General features: G+C 67.9%; 2 protein-coding genes across 6 annotated transcripts; both read right to left on the reverse strand.

The window, feature by feature from the left end:
* Positions 1–794: 794 nt before the first annotated feature.
* Positions 795–6,908, reverse strand: LOC101913217 (GRAM domain-containing protein 2A-like). 3 transcript variants are annotated; one of them, XM_055806849.1, is made up of 11 exons: positions 4,872–6,908; positions 3,949–4,071; positions 3,666–3,750; positions 3,302–3,475; positions 3,106–3,204; positions 2,923–2,994; positions 2,769–2,819; positions 2,425–2,488; positions 2,089–2,169; positions 1,838–1,919; positions 802–1,578 (listed from the first exon to the last, which is right to left on the reverse strand). In XM_055806849.1, the coding sequence occupies exons 1-11, from the start codon at positions 5,270–5,272 to the stop codon at positions 1,467–1,469; spliced, it is 1,344 nt and encodes a 447-aa protein (XP_055662824.1). In that variant the 5' UTR covers positions 5,273–6,908; the 3' UTR covers positions 802–1,466. The 3 variants fall into 3 exon arrangements, 2 of the variants coding, with proteins under 2 accessions (XP_055662822.1, XP_055662824.1); XR_008747625.1 differs by having other exon boundaries at positions 1,523–1,578; positions 2,425–2,819; XM_055806847.1 differs by having other exon boundaries at positions 795–1,919; positions 2,425–2,819.
* Positions 6,909–7,751: 843 nt separating this feature from the next.
* MFSD12 (major facilitator superfamily domain containing 12) lies at positions 7,752–17,882 on the reverse strand. 3 transcript variants are annotated; one of them, XM_055805878.1, is made up of 10 exons: positions 17,589–17,882; positions 12,649–12,859; positions 11,609–11,732; positions 11,168–11,365; positions 10,856–10,948; positions 10,663–10,755; positions 9,744–9,914; positions 9,416–9,505; positions 8,907–9,037; positions 7,752–8,224 (listed from the first exon to the last, which is right to left on the reverse strand). In XM_055805878.1, exons 1-10 carry the CDS (start codon positions 17,875–17,877, stop codon positions 7,927–7,929), a joined length of 1,698 nt encoding a protein of 565 aa, XP_055661853.1. In that variant the 5' UTR covers positions 17,878–17,882; the 3' UTR covers positions 7,752–7,926. The 3 variants fall into 3 exon arrangements, with proteins under 3 accessions (XP_055661853.1, XP_055661854.1, XP_055661855.1); XM_055805879.1 differs by lacking the exon at positions 17,589–17,882 and adding an exon at positions 13,727–14,011; XM_055805880.1 differs by having other exon boundaries at positions 7,982–8,224; positions 9,416–9,510.
* Positions 17,883–19,162: the final 1,280 nt, after the last annotated feature.

Genomic DNA, 19,162 nt, shown 5'->3' on the forward strand with positions numbered 1-19,162 from the left:
TCAACTCTCTCGGCACAGGTCTTATCTGCTCTTTATTGCTCCCACCTCCCCGCTCACATTTACTGCCCAGCCGCTGGAGGAGCTGGGAGGCACGGTGCCAGCCTGCCCTGCCCCGTTCCCCTCTCGTGGGGCAGGGAGGGAGCAAAGGTGCCCCTGCCCTGGCACGGTCCCCATGGCCCCCCCGGTGCTGCTTCCATGCCATGGAGGGGGCTGGGCGTGGAACGGGGGGAGCACAGCCCCTGGCTCAGGACAGGTGTCCTGCCGCCCCTGTGCAGATGGGACCTTTGCTGAGGGGGGGGGTGTGGGTGGGGAAACCCCCTGCCCCTTCCCCAGGAGCTGGAGCCCTGAGCCATGGCTGTGGTCTCTCCAGCCCCTCAACCAGAACAGGCCAGGGCTGAGCTCGAGGGCTTTGGGCTGGGAGGACCCTGCTGGGGGGTGCAGGTCCTGCCGTGCTGCGCCCCAGCTCTGCTTGTCACACCCCACCCCCCCCCAGCGCCCGTGGGAGGTGACTGGGTGGGACCCCATCATCCCTGCCCTGTAACAGGGACCCTGTGCCCACTGGGGACCCTGCCTCTGGCAGGAAGGACCCATCCCGGAGAAAATAGGGCAAGAGCTGGGGGCCCCGGCTGGGTAGGGGGCCCTGGGCCCCCCAGCTGTGCCCCCTCTTACCCCCTTCCCCTCTATTCCTGCTTGTCACCTGCAGCCAGAGCCCTGCATGCTGGGGGGCAGCGCAGGGTCTGTCCCTGCACCCTCCCGCTGCTGCCCCCCGCCCTCGCCACCCAAGGCATCGGCCACCGGTCCCCCAGCCCTGCTGGGGTGCTCCTGGGGAGTGTGGCAAGGGGATGCAGAGTGGGGGGCTGGTTGGTGCTCATCCTGGGGCTTCTGGCCTGGTGGGATGCTGCTCCACGCCGGCCACTCCAGCTCCCCCCACAAGTCTTGCCCTGGGGCGGGGAGCTCGCGGCCTCCCTCCACTTGTCCCAAGAAATAAGGCAGCCACTTGTCCTTGGGGAGGGGGCAACGTGGGCCACCCCTACCCCAGAGCACCCCCAGAGGGGGGGTTCACACCTTTATTGGTAGTCTGTCCCTTTGTCCCTGCCTTGCCCGGCACTGGGCCCACCGCTGCTTGCCACATCCCCTCGGTGGGAGGGCTGGGGACAGGGGTGATGGGCGCTGGACCCCAGCCAGACCCTGTGCGCTTCTCTTTGCCCCCGGGGAGCTGCCTGGGTTCCTCCTGCTGCTGCTGCTCAGGGTGGGGAGACACGGGGGGAGCGAGGTGGAGACCCCGGCTGCCCCCCAAGAGGTGGAGGAAGCAGCTCCCGAGCCTGCGCCCCCCAGCTGGGGCCGAGGCCCTGGTGATGGCTGGGTCCTTGGTGTCCTCATCTTCGTACAAGATGCTGTCCTGGGGAGAGGTCAGGGCGCAGAGAGTCCCTGCTGTGCTGAGGACGGAGCATCCCCGGCTCCACCACTCACTGCTGCAAATGCTTGGGGTCTGGCCAAGCCCCCATGGACTCCAGCTGCTGCTCCAGCTCCACGATGCGCAGACCGAGGTACCCCGAGGACAACAGCAGGGCCACCATACTGGGAAACAGGCCAGCATCAGGCACAGGGGTCACCACCGGGCAGGGGGACAGGGCAGGAGCAACACCACGGCCAGGCTGCCACGCACTCGCCTTGGGGACACAGTGGCTGGGCCAGCGCAGGTGCCCAAGGGGAAGTGGGGGACCCCCAGGCTGCCAGTGCTGCACTGGGGAGCCTGCCTGTGCCAGGGTGCAGCGGGGACAGGGACCTGGGGGTGTCTCGAAGCCCCGAGGGTTGTGAGCAGGCCCTGGGGACTCACAGCAGCAGGTAGATGAGGATGATGGTGTTGCGGGAGCTCAGCTGCGCAGTGATCCAGGCCCATAGCGCAGTGTGGGATCCCCCTGCTGGGATGGGGCAGTGTCAGTGCCGGGGCTGCCGAGAGCACCCCCCCCCCCCCCCATCCCCGGTCAGCTCTGCCCAGTGCCAGGGTCAGCCCTGGGGTCGTGCCTGAGCAGCGTCCCCCTCCCCCGCCCCAGAGGCTGCGTGGCTTTGCCAAGGGCACCCACTCACTGCTGTTCAGAGCCAGCGCCGCCGCCTCTTCATCCTCCTCATCCTCCTCCTTCGCTTGCCTTGGCATCGGGATCAGCCCATCTGTGTGCAACCAGGAGACAACTGCTAAGTACCCCAGGACCAGGGAGTGGACTGGGGGGTCTTGGGGACCCAGTGGGGCACACTGGGCCACGAGGAGCTGATCCCACGCTCCCCAGCACTGTGGGAGATGCTGTTTAGGCAGCCAAGGAATGCACAGTCCCTCCTGGACCATGTCTGCCCGGGGAGGGTGCGCAGAGCCAAGAGCTGTCAGCAGGGCATGGGCTGTGGGGCATGGGCTGTGGGGTGGCCACTCACCTGGTAGATCCTGGAGGCTGTCGGGCTCCGGGGTGCTCTGCTCCAGGTCCGACTGGCTTGAGGTCTGACAGAGGACAAGACCTGGTGGTGGTGCACGTCCCCAGAGCACTCACCCCACAGCCATGGGGACACGGGTGGGACCCGATGGGACTCATGCCAGTCCCAAGGAGGAAACCTGAGGGTCCTGGGGTCTGGGCTGCCCTGGGCTGCGGCTTTTCAACTCCGTGTCTCCACTTAAAGCCTTTCCAGGTGGCAGGACCGCAACCACCCCCATCACAGCCCAGTGGGCTGGGGCTGCACCTCCCTCCGCTGAAACCCTCCTGCCCAGCATTTCCTGGCCTTACCCGAGACTTCCTAAGGACTTCCTTGTTGCTCAGAGAGTTCCAGCTCTTGTCCTGGACAAGGAGAGATGCAGTGGGGTGCGGGCCACCCCCACAGCCCCGCAACGGGATGACAGAGCCACCAGGTGCTTGGCCCCCGCTCTGGCACAGCACCTACCTGCAGGTGTTTGCAGACTGACTTGAGGACCTGGTACGTGGCTTCCCGCTGGCGCAGCAACACGAAGAGGAACTGTCAGGGAGCAGGGAAAGGGTTTGTGCCACAGCTGCTCCCTCGGCCCCAGCCCAGAGCCCGCCAGGACACCCCAAAGAGCCTCTGCACCGTCCCTGTCCCCACTCTCACCTTCTCCCCCCTGGCTGTGCGGATGCTGAGCGCATTGGGCACCAGGAGCGCTGTGTTGGCCTTCTTGAGGGTCGAGACGGAAGCGATGGGGACCACCACCTGTGCCGGGGTGGGGGGGGCAGGCAGTGTCACCTACCCCTGGCTGCTGCCTGTGCCCCTGCTGGCGCTGCTGGCCCCACACCCGTCCCCAGCCCACCTTGATGTCCTTGAGCAGGAGGCTGGCGTGGAAGCAGATGTGGTGGGAGGAGATGTAGAGGCGGCCGTGGTAGGGCACCTCTTTCTGCCAGGCGCAGGAGAAGCAGGCCAGCAGTGCCTCCCGCTCGGCGAGCTCCCCAAAGGCTTTGCGGTAGCCGGCGGCATGCTTGCTCAGCTGCAGGGGCGGCCAGGGCATGGGGCTGGCACGGCACAGGGCGCGGGGCAGAGCCCTGGCACCACCGGCGTCCCGCAGCCCCCTGCTCTGCTGCCACCTCTGCCGCAGAACTAGGAGGGGCCCTCCCTCAGCATCCCACTGGGACCACAGCACTGGGGCTGGGGTCCCCCCCCAGTGCCCTGAGACTCACCAACGGGGACGGGTGTCCCTGCCTGCCCACGGCTGCCACAGCCGGCTCCGGCTCCTCGCAGAAGGGGGGGTCACAGGTTTTGGACCTGGTGGGAAGCAGCAGGCAGGGGTGAGCCGCGGGGCTGCCTGCGAGGCCGGCTGTGCGTGCACGTGGGTGCCGTGCCCTCTCCCCAGGGCGAGCGCACCCGGGGGGCACAGCCGGGCCCAGCTGGTGGGAGATGAGGGCTGGGGGGGGTGGGGGGTGGGGGTGCAGGCTCGTGTCCCCAGCGAGGTGCATCAGCCACCTGGCGAGCGTGGGGTGCTCCAGCCGGGTGCCCGCGCTGCCCTCCTCCTCCAGGCTCTGCCAGCGCTTCTCCTCCAGCACCCGCCTTCCACTCCTCCCCGCCATGAGGGTCCCGTCCACACAGCTGGGGGAGAGGGGACAGGTCGGGGGAGACGGTCCCCAGGCTGCCTGTCCCTGCAGCACAGCAGCTCCCGCGGTGGTGCCACCAGCCAGTCCCACCAGGGGTGGGCATGGGGACAGCCAGGGGAGCAAAGCCCACCGGGTCACACCAGCCCTTCTCCCGACCCCCCGCAGCTGTCAGTGCACAGGGGTCCCCTCAACCGGCTGCTCTGCAGCCCCCCAGTGCCCCACATCGGCCCTCAGGGCGCGCATGGGGTACGCAGCGCCCCGTCACAGCATCTCTGCGGGGAGAGGCTCTGCCAGGCCCCCGCCTGCCCCTGCGCCTCAGTTTCCCCGGCCGCGGGCAGAGCCCGGCAGCCCGCAGGCAGCAGTGCCAGCAGCGGGGCAATGGTGAGTCCCTGCCCGCTGCCCCACGGCCCGAGGGAGCGGCACAATCCCCGTCCCAGCAGCCGGTTCTGGGAAAAGCCGCACCCGCCCGCGCAGCAACCGGCACTCGGGCCACAAACCCCATGCCAGGGGCCACTGGGCCCCCAGCCCCCCGCCTTCACCCGGCCCTGGCGGGGGGCACAGCACGTGCCGGGGCAGACGCCTGGTCCCCCAGAGCAGCTGGGCCAGCTCTGCCCCCCACTCGTGAGTGGGGACCAGGGGGTGACACGTGGGTGGGGACCCCCGGGTCCCTCCGGGTGCTTGGAGCGAGGCGCGCGGCCAGGCTGGCTCCAGAGGGGACGCGGCTCCGCCGCCGGGGCCACCTGCGGGCAGCAGAGCCCCCGTGCCGGGGCAGCTCCTGCCCACCCCACATGGTACCTGGTGGGGGGCACAGCCGAGCCCTCCTGTCCCGTCCTGTCCCGTCCGGCGCGTGCAGTGGCCCCGCTCGTGTCCCACTCCCACTCCCGCTCCTGGCACCGTCCCTGGCCCACAGCTGCCTCCTCCTCCTCCCGCTGCCGAGGAAGGGCAGCAGGCGGGGCCGGGACCGGCGGCAGCAGGTTTGTAGGGAGGCGTCGGGGCAAATACCAGCCCAGGGTGGCTCGTGGGAGCCCGTGGCACCGAGCCCAGGGCGCTGGGGGGGCTGCGAAGGGGTGAACAGGCGTCACCGCTGCCGCCACACACGGCCGGGGGGGCATGTGGCCCAACAGCCAGCGGGATGCAGGAAGCTGTCCCACTGCTGTGCCCACCTGCGCATCCCACCGCCGTGCCCTCCTGCGCATCCCACCGGGCCCACACGCCAGGGGGCCCCAGCCCAGGGAGGCCTTGGGGGGGACCGAGTGCCACTGGGGGTGACGTTGGCACCACCAGCCCACGCATCCCCCAGCTGCAGGAGCCCCGTGGGGCAGCCCGAGGGTGGCGAGGGGCCCTCGGCATCCTCACCCTGCAGCCGGGGGACTGCCCACCTCGGGGGAGGGGGTCCCTGGACACGGCCCTGTGCATCCTCTGGAGCGACGTGGTGCAGGACCCCGACCCGGGGGGCGGTTAAGACCCCCCCAGGTGTGGCTGCGGTGGGCAGAGCTGCCTGCCTCGTGTCTGCTGCCTGCGCTGCCCTGAGCCGGGACGGTGCAACACCCGACCGAGCGTGACAACACGCTCCGCAGGCACCTCAGTGACCACAGCTCTCAGGGCTGGGGGGTGTTCAGCTGCCCCCAACAAGCTGCAGATGCATCCCCCTCCCAGAGCCGGAGCAGCACACCACGCACAGCATCGCCCGCCCAGTGCCTGCTCCCCACCTCCAGCCCCACGAGCAGAGGCTCCCTCGCGTCCCATCCCCTCCCCAGGCAGTCCTGTGGGGCACCCCCGGCCCCCCTGGGGGTGGTGTGGGGTGGGGGCGTCTCTGCTGCAGGACAGAAGGTGGCACCCAGAGGCTGAGCCCCAGGCGTGGGCAGAGTGCTGAGAAAAGTGAGGAGGGGGCGAGACCCGGCTGGGGGTGCTGAGCAGCCGGTGGGGAGAGGCCTTCGCCCTGCCCGCAGGGTGCTGGAGCACGTGCCAAGGCCACCCAGCCCCGGCCCAGCCTTCACCCAGCTCAGCCCTTGCTCTCTGGACCGGAGCTGATAAAGTCTTTTCCCCAAACCCAGCGAGCCGCGAGGAACGGCCATAAACCCTGTGTACGGCCTGGCATGGGCCGAGCACGCAGCACGGCGTGCCGCAGCCCCCGCAGCCCAGCTCCGTCCCTCCCCACGCTCCGGGCACCCCAACGCTCCAGCTCCATCCCTCCCCACACTCCAGGCACCCCAGTGCTCCAGCTCTGTCCCTCCCCACACTCGGGGCACCCCCGCAGCCCAGCTCCATCCTTCCCCACACTCTGGGCACACGCAGTGTCACCAGCTGTGCCACACAGCCCGCCCCACCCCCTCCTCACACGCACACGCAGCACAGAGAGCACCCCCCCTCCACCGACACGCACCCTGCTGCGCGTGCACGTGCAGTCTCACTCACACTCACACTCGGAGACCCCTCACCCCAGCACCCACGCAGTACTCTCGCATGCCCACAACAGCACTGATGCGCCTGCAGCACATGCCTGCCCAGGTGTGTGTGTGCAGACATGCCACACGCATGCACCCCTGGCACACGCACCCCTGGCACACGCACACAGTGCCCCCAGCCCCAGCTCACCCCTGTCCCTGGTCCCCACGGCCTGACCCCAGCACGGCACCAGGTCAGGGGGCTCAGGAGGGTGAGGGAGCTGCAAGGTGGCACCAGGACACGCACAACCTCCTCCCCCCCCTCAGCAAGGTGGGGCTGAGCCATGCCACTCCACGGGGCTGGGCACCCCTCGGCCCTGGCACCCCACGGGGCTGGGCACGCCATGGGCCTGGGCACCCCTTGGCCCTGGGTACCCCACGGGGCTGGGCACCCCTCGGCCCTGGGCACGCCATGGGCCTGGGCACCCCATGGGGCTAGGCACCTCAGGGCTGGGCACCCCACGGTGCTGGGCGCCCCTCGGCCCTGGGCACCCCTCCGTGAGGCCGGGCCGGTTTCTCCGCTCCGGCTGCCTAAGGGTCGAGGAAGGTGCCGACAGCAGCGACCACCCGTCCCCGGGTGACACAGGGTGCCCCGGGCCCCTCGACAGCCAGCGGGCAGGGACCCCGAGAGCCCGCCGCACCGCCGGCCCCGGGTAGGCCGCAGCGGGGCCGCGCCGCCATAGCTGCCCGGGGGCGGCCGGCGGCAGCGAATGCACCGGTGCGCCAGAGCCGGCCGCTAACCCGCCCGCGGGCCGGGCTCCTTCGCCGGTACCGGGAGCGGCGGGGGCTGAGCGGCCCGGCCCCGCGGGGGGCGCCAGCGCTGCGCTCCCACCCCGCGCAGCTGGAGGGGCGGCGCTCGGGCGTGAGCGCGGCCCGGCCGCCCCGGCCCCGCCGCCCCGGCCCCGCGGAGGCGCGCAGAGCCCCCATTGGCTGCCCTGCCCCGGGAGGCGGGACACCCGCACCGGACCAATCACTGGGCTCCAGCGCGGCTGCGCGGCGGCCATTTTGTTTGCGGGCGCAGCCGCCATCGTTGTTGAGGGCGGCCATCTTGCGGGGCTGCCTGCCTCCTGCCGCAGGACCCCCGCCAATTCCCCGGTGCTGGGGCCTGCCTCTGCCCGAGGGAGCACGGGGCAGCCCCCAGGCGCCCTTGTGCACGCCCCAAGCCGCCCGCCCCCAAGCAGAGCCCGGGCCCTGGGTGCGGAGGGAAGACACTGAGGGTGTTTATCCACGGTTAGAGGTGCTTAGTTGTTGGTTTTTTTTTTTTCCTCTCCTTTTCTCCTCCTTTAAAAAGTGCTATTTGTACATACTGACCTTAAAAAAGCAGGTTAAGGCCGCGGGCCGGGCGCCCGCCCCCCCCTCCCCGTGCTGGGGCTGGCCCCTGCCACCCGGCCCAGGGCCTTCTAGTGTTACACGTGTGCGAGCACAGGGCGACATCCTTCACATGTCCCCGGGCAGGGCGCGGGGCTGGGGGGCCACAGTCCAGTGCAAAGTGCCGGGGAGACGGGGCAGGGGGCCAGCCGCAGAGCCCAGCGCCATCCGCTGCGGCAGGGTCCCCCCGGGCAGAGCTGGGCAGCCTGGGCACCGTGGGGGCCGAGGACAGGGGTCCTGCTCAGTTGATGGTGCTGCTCTGGCTCCTTCCCTCCGTACTCTCCATCCCGCCGTAGGGGGTCCCCGCTCCGCTCAGCCCCTGCAGGCAGGCAGCATCTGTGGGGACAGGAGGGAAGGGACACGTTAAGAGCCGTTGCAGCTGCTGGTGACCCCCATGTGCTGGCCTGGACCTTCAGGACTCTCTTGCCACTGCACTGGCACGAGGGGCCCTGCCTAGCACGTCCCCAGGCTGGCACAGGGGGGTCCGTCCTCTGCCCCCACGCCAGAGCAATCCGCAGGCACCCAGCAGGGCAGAGGCAGCTGCTGAGCGGGCACTGGTGCCCAGGTCCTCAGCCCGGCAAGGGGCACCCCAGCCCCTACCCCAACATTTGGCTACCAGCCACAGAGCAGCTCCCGCCACCCCCCTGCTGACCCAAGGGATGCCAGGGTCAGCGTGGCCATCGCAAGGCCAGGCAGGGATGGATCCTGCCCTCCCGGGGGGCACAGCAAGCAGGCACAGCCCCCAGCTCCGGGGCCACGAGCGGCAGAAGCAGGATGGTGGCCTTGCCCCATGTGCCTACCATGAGGGTCCCCCGCTGCAGGCAGGGCCACGCGCATCCCCACAGCCAGCCCTGCCACAGCACCGCACCTCTCACCAGGACGGGGCTCCCACCACCTCCCCGCAGCCAGGGCCATCTGGAAAACCACTTCCACTTTAGCCCAGGCTGGTAGAGGACACAGGGCTCCCAGTGCCCCCAGCCACATGCCTGCCCTCCACCATGCCCCCAGCCCCACTCACGGTAGCGGATACGGATGGGCCAGACCATGATGCAGCACAGAGAGGCGATGGCGACGATGGCAATGCCTCCGGTGACCAACACCATCACCCAGTGGTAGAAGCTGACGCAGGCAGGGCAGCAGAGCTCGGTCCTGCGGGGAGAGGGCAGGGACGTGGCTGGGTGGCCAGGACCGGAGCCCAGCTCCGTGCTGCCCAAGCGCCCTGGGGCTGCTGACAGTGCTCTCATGTCCTCGGTGTCGGGACTGGTTCACACTGGAACGTGAGGGAAAGACCCAGGGCATGGGGAGCGGGCAGCACCCTGGACACCGAAATCCCCAGCCCCTTTGTGCGTCCCAGAGATGTAGCCCCTGTCTAGGGCCAGAGGAGAAGCTGAAGAAGGATTTAAGACAAATCAGGGCCGGTTTCCACTTGTGCCTCTCACTCCAAACCGGGGCTATCAGCTGCCTGGCCTCCGGGTGATGTGGCTGGAGCTGCCACCGGGAGGGCTCCCGCCTCGCAGGGATGCTTACGGGCACGGGTGCAGGTTCTGGATCACCATCACGGCCAGGCCGTTGGCCATCTTGTCGGTGAAGCTCATGGCGCCATAGACGAAGGCGCCGCTGTGCTGGGAAGGGAGAGGAAAGCTGACGGCAGCCGCCGAGGCCAGCCCTGCCACCAGCCCATGCTGGCAGCGAGAGCCTTGTGCCCTCTCATGGGCACAGCCCATACTACAGCAGAGCCCGGCACAGGGGACGGGGCTGCCCGCACCCCCGGGCACAGCCCCCTCGCGGGGGTCTCCGTTCCCCGCTCCCCTGCCGGTGACACCCTGGGCCATCCCGGCTGGGAGGGCTGACCTACCGTGTTGGTGCCGATGAGGTCTGCTGTCATGGAGAGGGAGGTGACCAGGATAGTGGCGGAACCAGCCCCGAGCAGCGCGGCCGCCCCGTAGATCTCCGCTCCCATCTGCCTGGCCAGAGTCACCCAGGAGGCGAAGGCCAAGATCACCAGGATGCCCACGAAGTACGTCAGCTGCTCCGGGCCAGCACGGGGGCAGGCAGGGGGAGAAGGGAGAGCTCAGTGCCCGGCTCCGATGCACAGCAAGGCAGGGCTGACTGGGGCGGGGGGCACGGGGACCAGCTGCTGCCTAGGACCCGCGGGGGACAGCCCCGGCTCCCTCCCAGCCGGCTTTAAACAAGGAGCCCCCAACCAGCAAGGGCCAGACTGTTTCCCAGCACTGGCCGCAGCCGAAGAGCCGAGCCCGCTAAATTACTCCACTCCCCTTTAACGCAACGCCTGCACAGGGCACCGGGACCCCCCGACCGGCAGGAGAGGTGGGGGCTTGCTGGGGAACGGGGCTTGCTGCAGCGAGGAGGGGGATGCACTGGAGGGGCAGCCCCCTCCTGCTGGCACTGCAGACCCCCCTGCCTGCCCAGGGTGGCTCAGCCAAACCCCCCCTCTGCCTCTCATGGGCACCATGGAGCTCCCCCAGCCCAGTCAGGGCTGCACAGGGCAGGGTGACTCTGGACCAGCATCGCTCTCCTCAGCCTCAGAGGTGTGCAGGATAGGTCCGTGTCCCCTCACCCTGCCCGCCCACCCACATTGTCCCAGCAGGACCCACGCTGCAGTAGGGGGTTGCTTGCAGAGGATGCACGAGGGGTCCCTGCTCTCCAGCCACGCTCAGGTGTGCTGAGTGCTCTGCTCACTTGTGTGGTCAGGATACGGCCCCCGGGCACCTCCTTGGGTCCAACTCAAACCTCACCAGCCCCCCAGGACTCACATTTCGACCCAGCCACTTATTCACAGGCTTCATAAGGAAGGAAGAGAGGAAGCCACTGATGTACATCACCAGGGGGATGGTGGCGATGTATTTCTGCAAGAGACGAGGACGGGGAAATGAGCTCCAGACCGCCAGCACGGGGCCCCTGCCCACGCAACCCCGACGGGCGGGCAGGGACCTGCCCTGCGCCCACCTTGGGCAGCAGCAGCGAGTTGGTCAGGTACATGGCGATGTAGGTCTGGGACAGGTTGACGATGAGCCGGGTGGACATGTAGAGCACCGCCACCTGCGAGGGGACAGAACCGGGCAGCACCGCTCAAACCGTGCAAGCCGGAGGTGGGGAAGGTGCCTTCCGCCCCCGACCCCTGTCATGGCACAGATGCCCACCGAGGAGGGGGGCAGCCCCCCTGCCGTGGTAGGCGGGCGCCCAGTACAACCCACTTCTCTGTCCTCCCCCACACCAGGGGCACGTCCCCGCGGCGGAGGATGCCCGCGGCAGCCGTACCTGGTAGAAGGCAGGCTCCAGCAGCCAGTCTTTCCAGATGAGCAGCGGGTGCGTGGAGCTCGCAGACTCCTTCTGCAGCAGCGGCGTGCTCTCGTCCAGCTGGGGCGGCGAGCCCGGTGGGTACGGCTTCTCTTTGGTGCCCAGGTGGAAGATGAGGGAGAACACGGCTCCCAGCCCCACCACAATGAGGGACAGGTTCTGGGTGAGACAGAGGGAGTGAGCGCAGGGTGACCCCCCTCTGCCCGCCCATCAGCCACCCCCCAAAAGGCTGGTGGATAAAGAGGGGTGCCCAAAAACCCAGGGAGAGCTCAGGGCAGCCCCTGCCCAGCAGCAGGTGGGATTTCAGGGCACTGCTGTTTCCCTCCCTCTGGTACCTCCCCAGCTGAAGCCACGTCCCACCCAAGGAGGAGAGGACCCCAGGGACTGAGCACTGCCACTTACCCGGAATATAGGGACATCCTGGATGCCGAGGTGCTCTGTGCGGTCAGGCTGGTCTACCTGGAAGTTCAGCAGGAGCCAGGCCAGGCCGTACACAGTGATATTGGCCATGACAGTAAAGGCATACCTGAGAGGAGACAGCACCTCAGGGTGATGCAGAGGGACGAGCACAGCTCCAGGCACAGCAGGGAAACCTCGACCAGAGGTGCCCTCCAAGCCAAGCACGCTACAGCCAGCTTTGCACCCCGGTGTCACTGCTGAGGTGACACTTCCAGGAGTAGGCAGCATCTCACCAGGCATTAGCCTTACTGGCGCACCCCCCAGCATGCCCAGTCCAAATGTCAGGGCATGGCTGGGAGGAAACCAAGATCCCTCTGGGTCAGCCTGTCCACCCCCCAGCCACAGCTCACATCTGCTCCAAGGATGCCCCAAGCTGCCTGAGCCGGTGTCCCCAGAGCCGGACCTCTGTGCCCCCAGGGTTACTCCGGCGCTGCCCCACATCCCCCCTGCCTGGCTGCGCTGCCGTCAGGGAGGGAACTTCCTCCCACCGGGGCAGATAAGGCAGCCCGGCTCCATCTGATAACGCTCCTTCCCACAGCCTGATCCTGCCAGATAAGCGGAGCCACCCCTGCCTACGGGACCGCCCGCACGGGACCCTGCCCAGCTCTCCCCACAGGTATCCGGGGGGTCTGCTCCTCCCTGGTGAGCATCACCCTCCAGTCCCGAAGGAGACATGCCCCCAGCTCAGGGAAGCGTCCCACGGGCTGCACCACCAGCATCCCTGGCATCAAGACATTCCCTCCTGGCACCAAAGGGTCTGGGCCACCAACCCAAAAGACCAGGGTCACTTGGTCACATCCTGCAGGACACCCACATGGCCCAGTCCTCGTCCTGCCTTACCGAGGGCTCCGGTGCACCATGGCACCCATGGGACTTCAGACCCATGGCACCCAGGGGACCTCCTGTCACACAAGCGATGCAATCTGGTGCAGGCAGGGCTGCTCCCCGGGGGTCAGGGGACACCCAGGTCTGGCTGTGCTCACCTGAAAGCTGTGAGCTCCACCTTCTCATGGTCACTGGTCACCAGCTCCGGGATGAGGGACAGGTGGGAGATCTGTGTGGCCGCCCAGCCGAACTGGAAGATGATGATGAAGGGGAGGTAGTAGATGAAGGCTGCCCACTGTGGCGTGTTCTCCTTGCAACCCAGGCAGGGGTTGAAGATGAAGGGGAAGGACACGAGGACACAGGTAGTGCCTGGGAAGAGAACGGAGCAGTGAGAAGCTGTAAGTCCTGTTTCCCAGGGACCCAACAGCCCCAGCCGGCTCACAGATGGATGGATGGACACAGGACAGGTTCTGCCCCACGGGGCTGGGGAGGAGGGGTGGGCCCCTTCCCCATGTCAGGCGAGACACATGGAGCCCCAGACCCCCCCCCACCCTGTCCTGTACAGGTTGATGACCACCTCGCACCCAGCAGTGAGACAGGCAGACACTTGCCAGCAGATTTCTCCCCAGTCTCCCATCTCCCCAGCACCACCTCGCACCCACTCTGCCCCCCTCAAGACACCAGAGGACAGACCCTCACGCTGTCACGACACGCAGCCGCGAAGCGCTTCTCTCCCTGTCTCCAACACGCAGATAAGCAGCCCCAAGGACACGCATCGTCCCACTGCCTGCCCGAGGGTGATAAGGCACCCGAGGGCCAGGAGGGCTCTGGGCTCTCCCACGGGCACGTGGCCAGCCCATCCGTCCCTTGTCCCTTCTCCCGTGGGGCTAGCCGAGGGAGCCGTGCCCCCTCCCTGCTCGCAGAGGTCATCCGCAGAGCGATGGCCAGGGACGCCCCCGGTGCGATGGGGGGGACACAGGAGCAGATCTGCCCCCCAGCCAGGCTCTGAGCCGCAGGAAGGTCCCCGCTGAGTCAGGGACAGCAGAGCCAGGCGCCTCCCTCCGCCGCAGCCTAAGCGTGGGGACGCCTGCGTGGAGCAGGCAGGGACAGGCTGGCTTCTCCCTGCCCTTTTACAAGGTTATGGAGCAAATCTGCTGAGATGCTCTGCTGGTCCTGAGGCCCAGGTGCTGACGTGGAGATGGCCACGTACCCTGTCCTGCGTGTCCCCAGCCTCACCGGGTGCTGCTGAAGAGCCGTGGGAACCTGTTCCTATAGCTGAGGGGAACCTGCAGCCAGTTTGCCAGGTCCCCAAGGTCCCCTCTCCAGGAGACTTTGCAAGATCCTCCTCCTCACGAGTGACTTCTCCTTCTCTCACCCATGAACTGCAATTCCTCCTCCTCGTCACTTCCATGTGACACAGCTATCCCAGCTGCCACAGGGCTGGGACAAAGTGGGTCTCCCTGTGCCAAGGGCAGGCAGCGAGAATCCCAGCCTGGGTCAGATCCATCCTGAGCAAGGACCCCGGCAGGGTGCTGTGTGCTGCCCCGCACCGGCTCGCAGCCAGCTCTGGGGTGCTCCAGGAGCTCCCCGAAGGGCAGGGAACTCGGGCACAGCACAGTGTCTCTGCCCTAGACAAGCCACCAGGATGGGAAGGGTCCAGGAAGGTCCAAATGAGACCAAGACCTCCTTGGTTCCCTGTTACAGGGCCGCTGGTTTCAACTAAGCCTTGTCTGGAGGTCATTAGTGGAGGGTCTGTCCCCTCCCTGGTCCCAGGGACTTGCCCGCATCCCAGGGGGGCGCTGGGGCAGGAGCTGCGCTGCTGCCACCTGCACGTCCACCCCTGCGCCCACCCCCGAGCCATCCATCGCCACCATCGCACACACGGGAGACTCCTGTCCCTCCCTCCTTGTCACAGCCCTGGGGACAAGCAATGCCCACCGCCAGGGCCGCCCGCACGGGGCTGCGAGCTGCACCCCGACACCCACACAGCCCCGGGTCTGCCCAAGCTGACACGGCCTCACCGTGAGCTAGAGGGGGGGGGGGGGCTGGGGGTCCCCACACTCCCAAGCAGGGCCATGGGAGCCTCCCAGAACCACCCTGCACATCCCCACGGCGCAGCAGAGCTCCGGGCTCTCATCTACCTGCCACGCGGGGCAGGATCACGGGGATGCCAGGCTGTGCGGCACAGGTGCCCCAGGCAAGGAATTTGGGATAGCACTGCCAGACCGGCGGCACAGACACTCATCCTTCCCAGGGTGCTGAGGCATGATGCTGCCCCAAAGGGGCTGACGAACAGGCGGGACAGCGTGTGGGGCGAGCCAGCCAGGACCGCCGGCAGCCCAGCGCCGTGGTGGGGAGATGCCACCGATAGCAACTCGTGGTATCTCCCCCCCCCCGCCCCCGCCGCCACCCCAAGGCTGTGGTTTCACAACGTTTCCTCTGATCTAAGCACGGGTTGCCACCAAATGAGCTGTCCCCCCCCCACATGAAGCATCTCGCCGCAGCGTGACCAAGCGAGAACGGCACCGGCGCAGCCGGTTCCAACGGGTTTGCTGGCCCCGCTCGGTCACACCGCAGTCAGCCGAGGCAGGCGGTGGGGTGGCCCCCAGCTTCTAGGAATGACCCACACTCCAGCCAGGGGGACAGCCCCCTCCCCGTGCTTCCAGCCTCCCCCCAGAGCAGACGGGGTGTGCGGGGTGCTGTGCGCCCCGCAGCCGTGATTCAGGACTTCCCCTTCGGTGCATGCCAGGCAGCACCCAGCTGGAGGGGACCTGCTGGGGACGGGGGAAGCACAGCTCTGGCCACTTCCCTAAATCTAGGGTGCAAATCTAGCTGACAGGGTGGCAGGGGGTGAAACTGGCCCCCCCAGCCCCCTCCGTGACTGGCCAAGCAAAGCTCCGGGAGATCAGCCACCTTATCAGGCTCTTGTTGGGTTGCACAAAGCGGTTGGCCGAGATAAATTTGGGATCGAGATTAGAGCAGCCACGCTCCAACCGTCCTCTCTCCGCGTGGGTCCACTCAGGGCGAGCTGGCACTTGGGTGTTAGTGTGCCACCGTTACCGGGAGGAAACATCGTGGGTCTTTAGCTCTGCCTGTCGATAGATGTTTCCTCCCAGTAACTGTCCCAGTTCCCCATCACCAGCTCAGCAGGGATGGGGCCGGCTCACGGCACAGAGGACCTTTCTCCAGGTCACACTGTCCCTTCAGAGAGGGACCCCGACCCAGGAGCCCTCACCAGCCCCATTGCATTTTCTGACCCCAGGGTACGATGCAAGAAGCCGAGCCGGTGCCTCCGCCGTGTCCCTTGGGACCCTCACCCAGCAGGTGCCTCTGCTGCAGCTGGGAGCACGTGTGGGGTGCCCAGCCCCAGCGCAGCCAAGGGCCCCACTCCCTTGGTCACCCATGGGGACAACAGAGGCCTGTCTGGCCACAGGCAAGTCCCTGGTAAACCCTTGGGAACACGGGAAAGTGCGGATTTTACTGTTAAGTCTCATTTTTGCTGTAGCGTTGAGTAGCTAAGCACACAGCTCTCACCCCGACGCGGTGCCACCGGCACCCAGGGACACCCTGCAGCCACCCGCCACCATGTGGGTATGGCCCAAGGGACAGCGGGGGTCCCTGGGATGTGAGCACCCAGGCAGCACCCACCGCTGCAGCACGGGCCTCTGGGATGGGGACACAGTGACCAGCCAGGACAGGGAAACTGCCAGAAAACCTCCCCATCCAGGGTCAGCCACCTGTGCCTGGGGGATCCCGGAACACCCTGCTGTCCCCTACACATGGGGCACCCCGGTCACCACCTCACTGCTGTGGTGGATGGCACGGGGCACCCCAGAAAGGCACCCCCAAGTCCGCCTCCCTCCACACAGGGCCACCCTGGTTCCCTCCCCCCCCAGGGCATCCCCAGGGCTGGACCTCCACCCCAGAAAGGCACCCCCGAGGTTGACCCCTCCTCACCCAGAGCACCACAGAAAGGCACCCTGGGGCTGATCCTGTACCCCAGAAACGTTCCTCTGGGGCCACCCATCTCCACCCAGGGCGCCCTGGATAGGCAACCTCAGTTCTCCCCACGGAGGGTACCCCAGAAAGGCTCCCCCAGGGCCATCCCTCTCCACCCAGGGCACGCCAGAAAGGTGCCCCCAAGGGTGACCCCCCTCACTCAGGAAACCCCAGAAAGGCACCTCCTCCACTCAGGGCATCCCCAAAATGCACCCTTGGCCCCATTACCCCCCCAGCGCACCCCAGAAAGGCACCCTGGGGCTATTCCTTTCCACTCAGAGCACCCCAGAAAAGCACCCCCCCACACTCAGGGCATCTCAGAGGGGCACCCTTGGCCTCGTCACCCTCCCAGGGCACCCCAGAAAGGCACCTCCTCTACTCAGAGCACCCCAGAAAGGCACCCTCAGCCCCGTCATCCCCCCGGGCACCCCAGAAAGGCACCCTGGGGCTATTCCTTTCCACTCAAAGCACCCTTTCTAGGCACCCTCAGGCCCCGTCACCCCCCACCCCGGACACCTCAGAAAGGCACCCCCTCCACTCAGGGCATCTCGGAGAGGCACCCTTGGCCCCCTCACCCTCCCAGGGCACCCCAGAAAGGCACCTCCTCTACTCAGGGCATCCCCAAAAGACACCCTTAGCCCCATTACCCGCCCAGGGCACCCCAGAAAGGCACCCTGGGGCTATTCCTTTCCACTCAAAGCACCCTTTCTAGGCACCCTCAGGCCCCGTCACCCCTGCCCCGGACACCCCAGAAAGGCACCCCCTCCACTCAGGGCATCTCGGAGAGGCACCTTTGCCCCTGTCACCCCCACAGGGCACCCCAGAAAGGCTCCCCAGGGCAGATCCTGCACCCCAGAAAGGCACAGCCTCCACTCAGAGCACCCCAGAAAGGCACCCTCGGCCCTGTCATCCCCCCGGGCACCCCAGAAAGAGACCCCCTCCACTCAGGGCATCTCGGAGAGGCCCCCCGGCCCTGTCACCCCCCCACGGCACCCCAGAAAGGCTCCCCGGGCAGCGCCCACCCCCACCCCCGCCTCCCCCCGGCAGAGCCTCCCCAAGAGCCCCCCGCTCCCAGCCCCCCACCCCCGGCAGCACCCACCGGCCAGGTGCCAGGACTTCCTCCGGCCGTAGCGGCCGCAGCCGGCGGAGCGGTCGGTCTCGTAGCCGAGCAGCGGCGTGCAGAGCCCGTCGGCCGCCTGCCCCGCCAGCAGCAGCGCGCCGGCCAGGCGGTGCCCGTAGCCCAGCACGGCGTGCAGGTACAGCAGCAGGTAGGTGAACCACAGCGAGGCGCACAGGTCGTTCAGGAAGTGCCCGGCCGCGAAGCTCAGCCGCGCCCGCAGGGACAGCCCCGCTCCGCCGGCCGCGGCCCCCGCCGGGGGCTCCGCCATGCCGCGCCCGGCCCGCACCGCACGGCTGGGCACGGCTCGGCTCGGTCCGGCACGGCCCGCACCGCCGGCTGGGTTCGGCTGGGTTCGGCTGGGCTCGGCTGGGTCCGGCACCGCTCGGCCCGCACCGCCCGGCTGGGCTCGGCTGGGTCCGGCACCGCTCGGCCCGCACCGCCCGGCTGGGCTCGGCTGGGGCTCGGCTGGGGCTCGGCCCGGTTCGGCCCAGCCCGCACCGCCCGGCTGGGCTCGGCTCGGCTCGGTCCGGCCCCACTCGGCCCGCAGCGCTCGGCACGACTCGGCCCCGCTCGGCCCGACACGGCACTGCCCGGTCCGGCACCGCACGGGCCAGGCCAGGCCGGGCCGGGGCGGGGCGGGGCTGTCACGCTGCCCGGCCCCGCCATGCCGGTGCCCCCCGCCCCCTGCGCCGCGGGAGGATGCTCCGAGCGATCCCGCCCCGGGGCCCCACCGCCCCCCAGCCCGGCGGGGTGCGGCACTGGGACAGCGGGGTGGCTGCTGGCGTCATGCGGGCCCTTCGTGCGGGTGCAGACTGGGGTGACTGGGAGCGGTGCGGGGGTACTGGGGTGACAGGGATCTTCTCTTGTGTAGGTAATGGGTTGACCCAGACCAGTATGGGAAGTACTGGAGTGACTGGGACCTTCTCTTGAGTAGGTACTGGGGTGATCCGGACCAGTATGGGAAGTACTGGGGTGACTGGGAGCAGTGCGGGGGTACTGGGGCCCCCTTGTGTAGCTAATGGGGTGACCAGGACCAGTATGGGAAGTACTGGGGTGAATGGGACCTCCTCTTGAGTAGGTAATGGGGTGACCAGGACAGTATGGGAAGTACTGGGGTAACTGGGAGCAGTGCAGAGGTGCTGGGGCGACTGGGACCTCCTCTTGTATAGGTAATGGGGTGACTCGAACCAGAATGGGAAGTACTGGGGTGACTGGGAGCAGTGCGGTGGTACTGGGATGACTGGGATCCCTCTTGAGTAAGTACCAGGGTGACCCAGACCACCATGGGAAGTACCGGGGTGACTGGGAGCAGTGCAGTGGTACTGGGGTGACTGGGACCTCCTCTTGACTAGGTACCAGGGTGACCTGGACCAGTATGGGAAGTACTGGGGTGACAGGGATCTCCTCGTGAGTAAGTAATGAGGTGACCAGGACCAGTCTGGGAAGTACTGTGGTGACTGGGAGCAGTGCGGTGGTACTGGGATGACTGGGACCTCCCCTCGTGTAGGTAATGGGGTGGGTGACCACGACTGTTATGGGCAGTGCTGGGATCG

This window comes from Falco peregrinus, chromosome 5 (genome assembly GCF_023634155.1).
Source record: "Falco peregrinus isolate bFalPer1 chromosome 5, bFalPer1.pri, whole genome shotgun sequence".
NCBI classification, from domain to species: Eukaryota; Metazoa; Chordata; class Aves; order Falconiformes; family Falconidae; genus Falco; species Falco peregrinus.

Excerpts from the sequence above, each read along its gene's own strand:
- LOC101913217 (XM_055806847.1), bottom strand. The coding sequence starts at position 5,272 with ATGCGCAGGAGGGCACGGCGGTGGGATGCGCAGGTGGGCACAGCAGTG. Across the intron at positions 4,072-4,871 it reads TCGGCTGTGCCCCCCACCAG|CTGTGTGGACGGGACCCTCA; the intron begins GTACCATGTGGG and ends CCTCTCCCCCAG. Across the intron at positions 3,476-3,665 it reads AGGGACACCCGTCCCCGTTG|CTGAGCAAGCATGCCGCCGG; the intron begins GTGAGTCTCAGG and ends CCGCCCCTGCAG.
- MFSD12 (XM_055805878.1), bottom strand. The coding sequence starts at position 17,877 with ATGGCGGAGCCCCCGGCGGGGGCCGCGGCCGGCGGAGCGGGGCTGTCC. Across the intron at positions 12,860-17,588 it reads GAAGTCCTGGCACCTGGCCG|GCACTACCTGTGTCCTCGTG; the intron begins GTGGGTGCTGCC and ends TTCTCTTCCCAG. Across the intron at positions 9,915-10,662 it reads ATAAGTGGCTGGGTCGAAAT|CTGACGTACTTCGTGGGCAT; the intron begins GTGAGTCCTGGG and ends GGCCCGGAGCAG.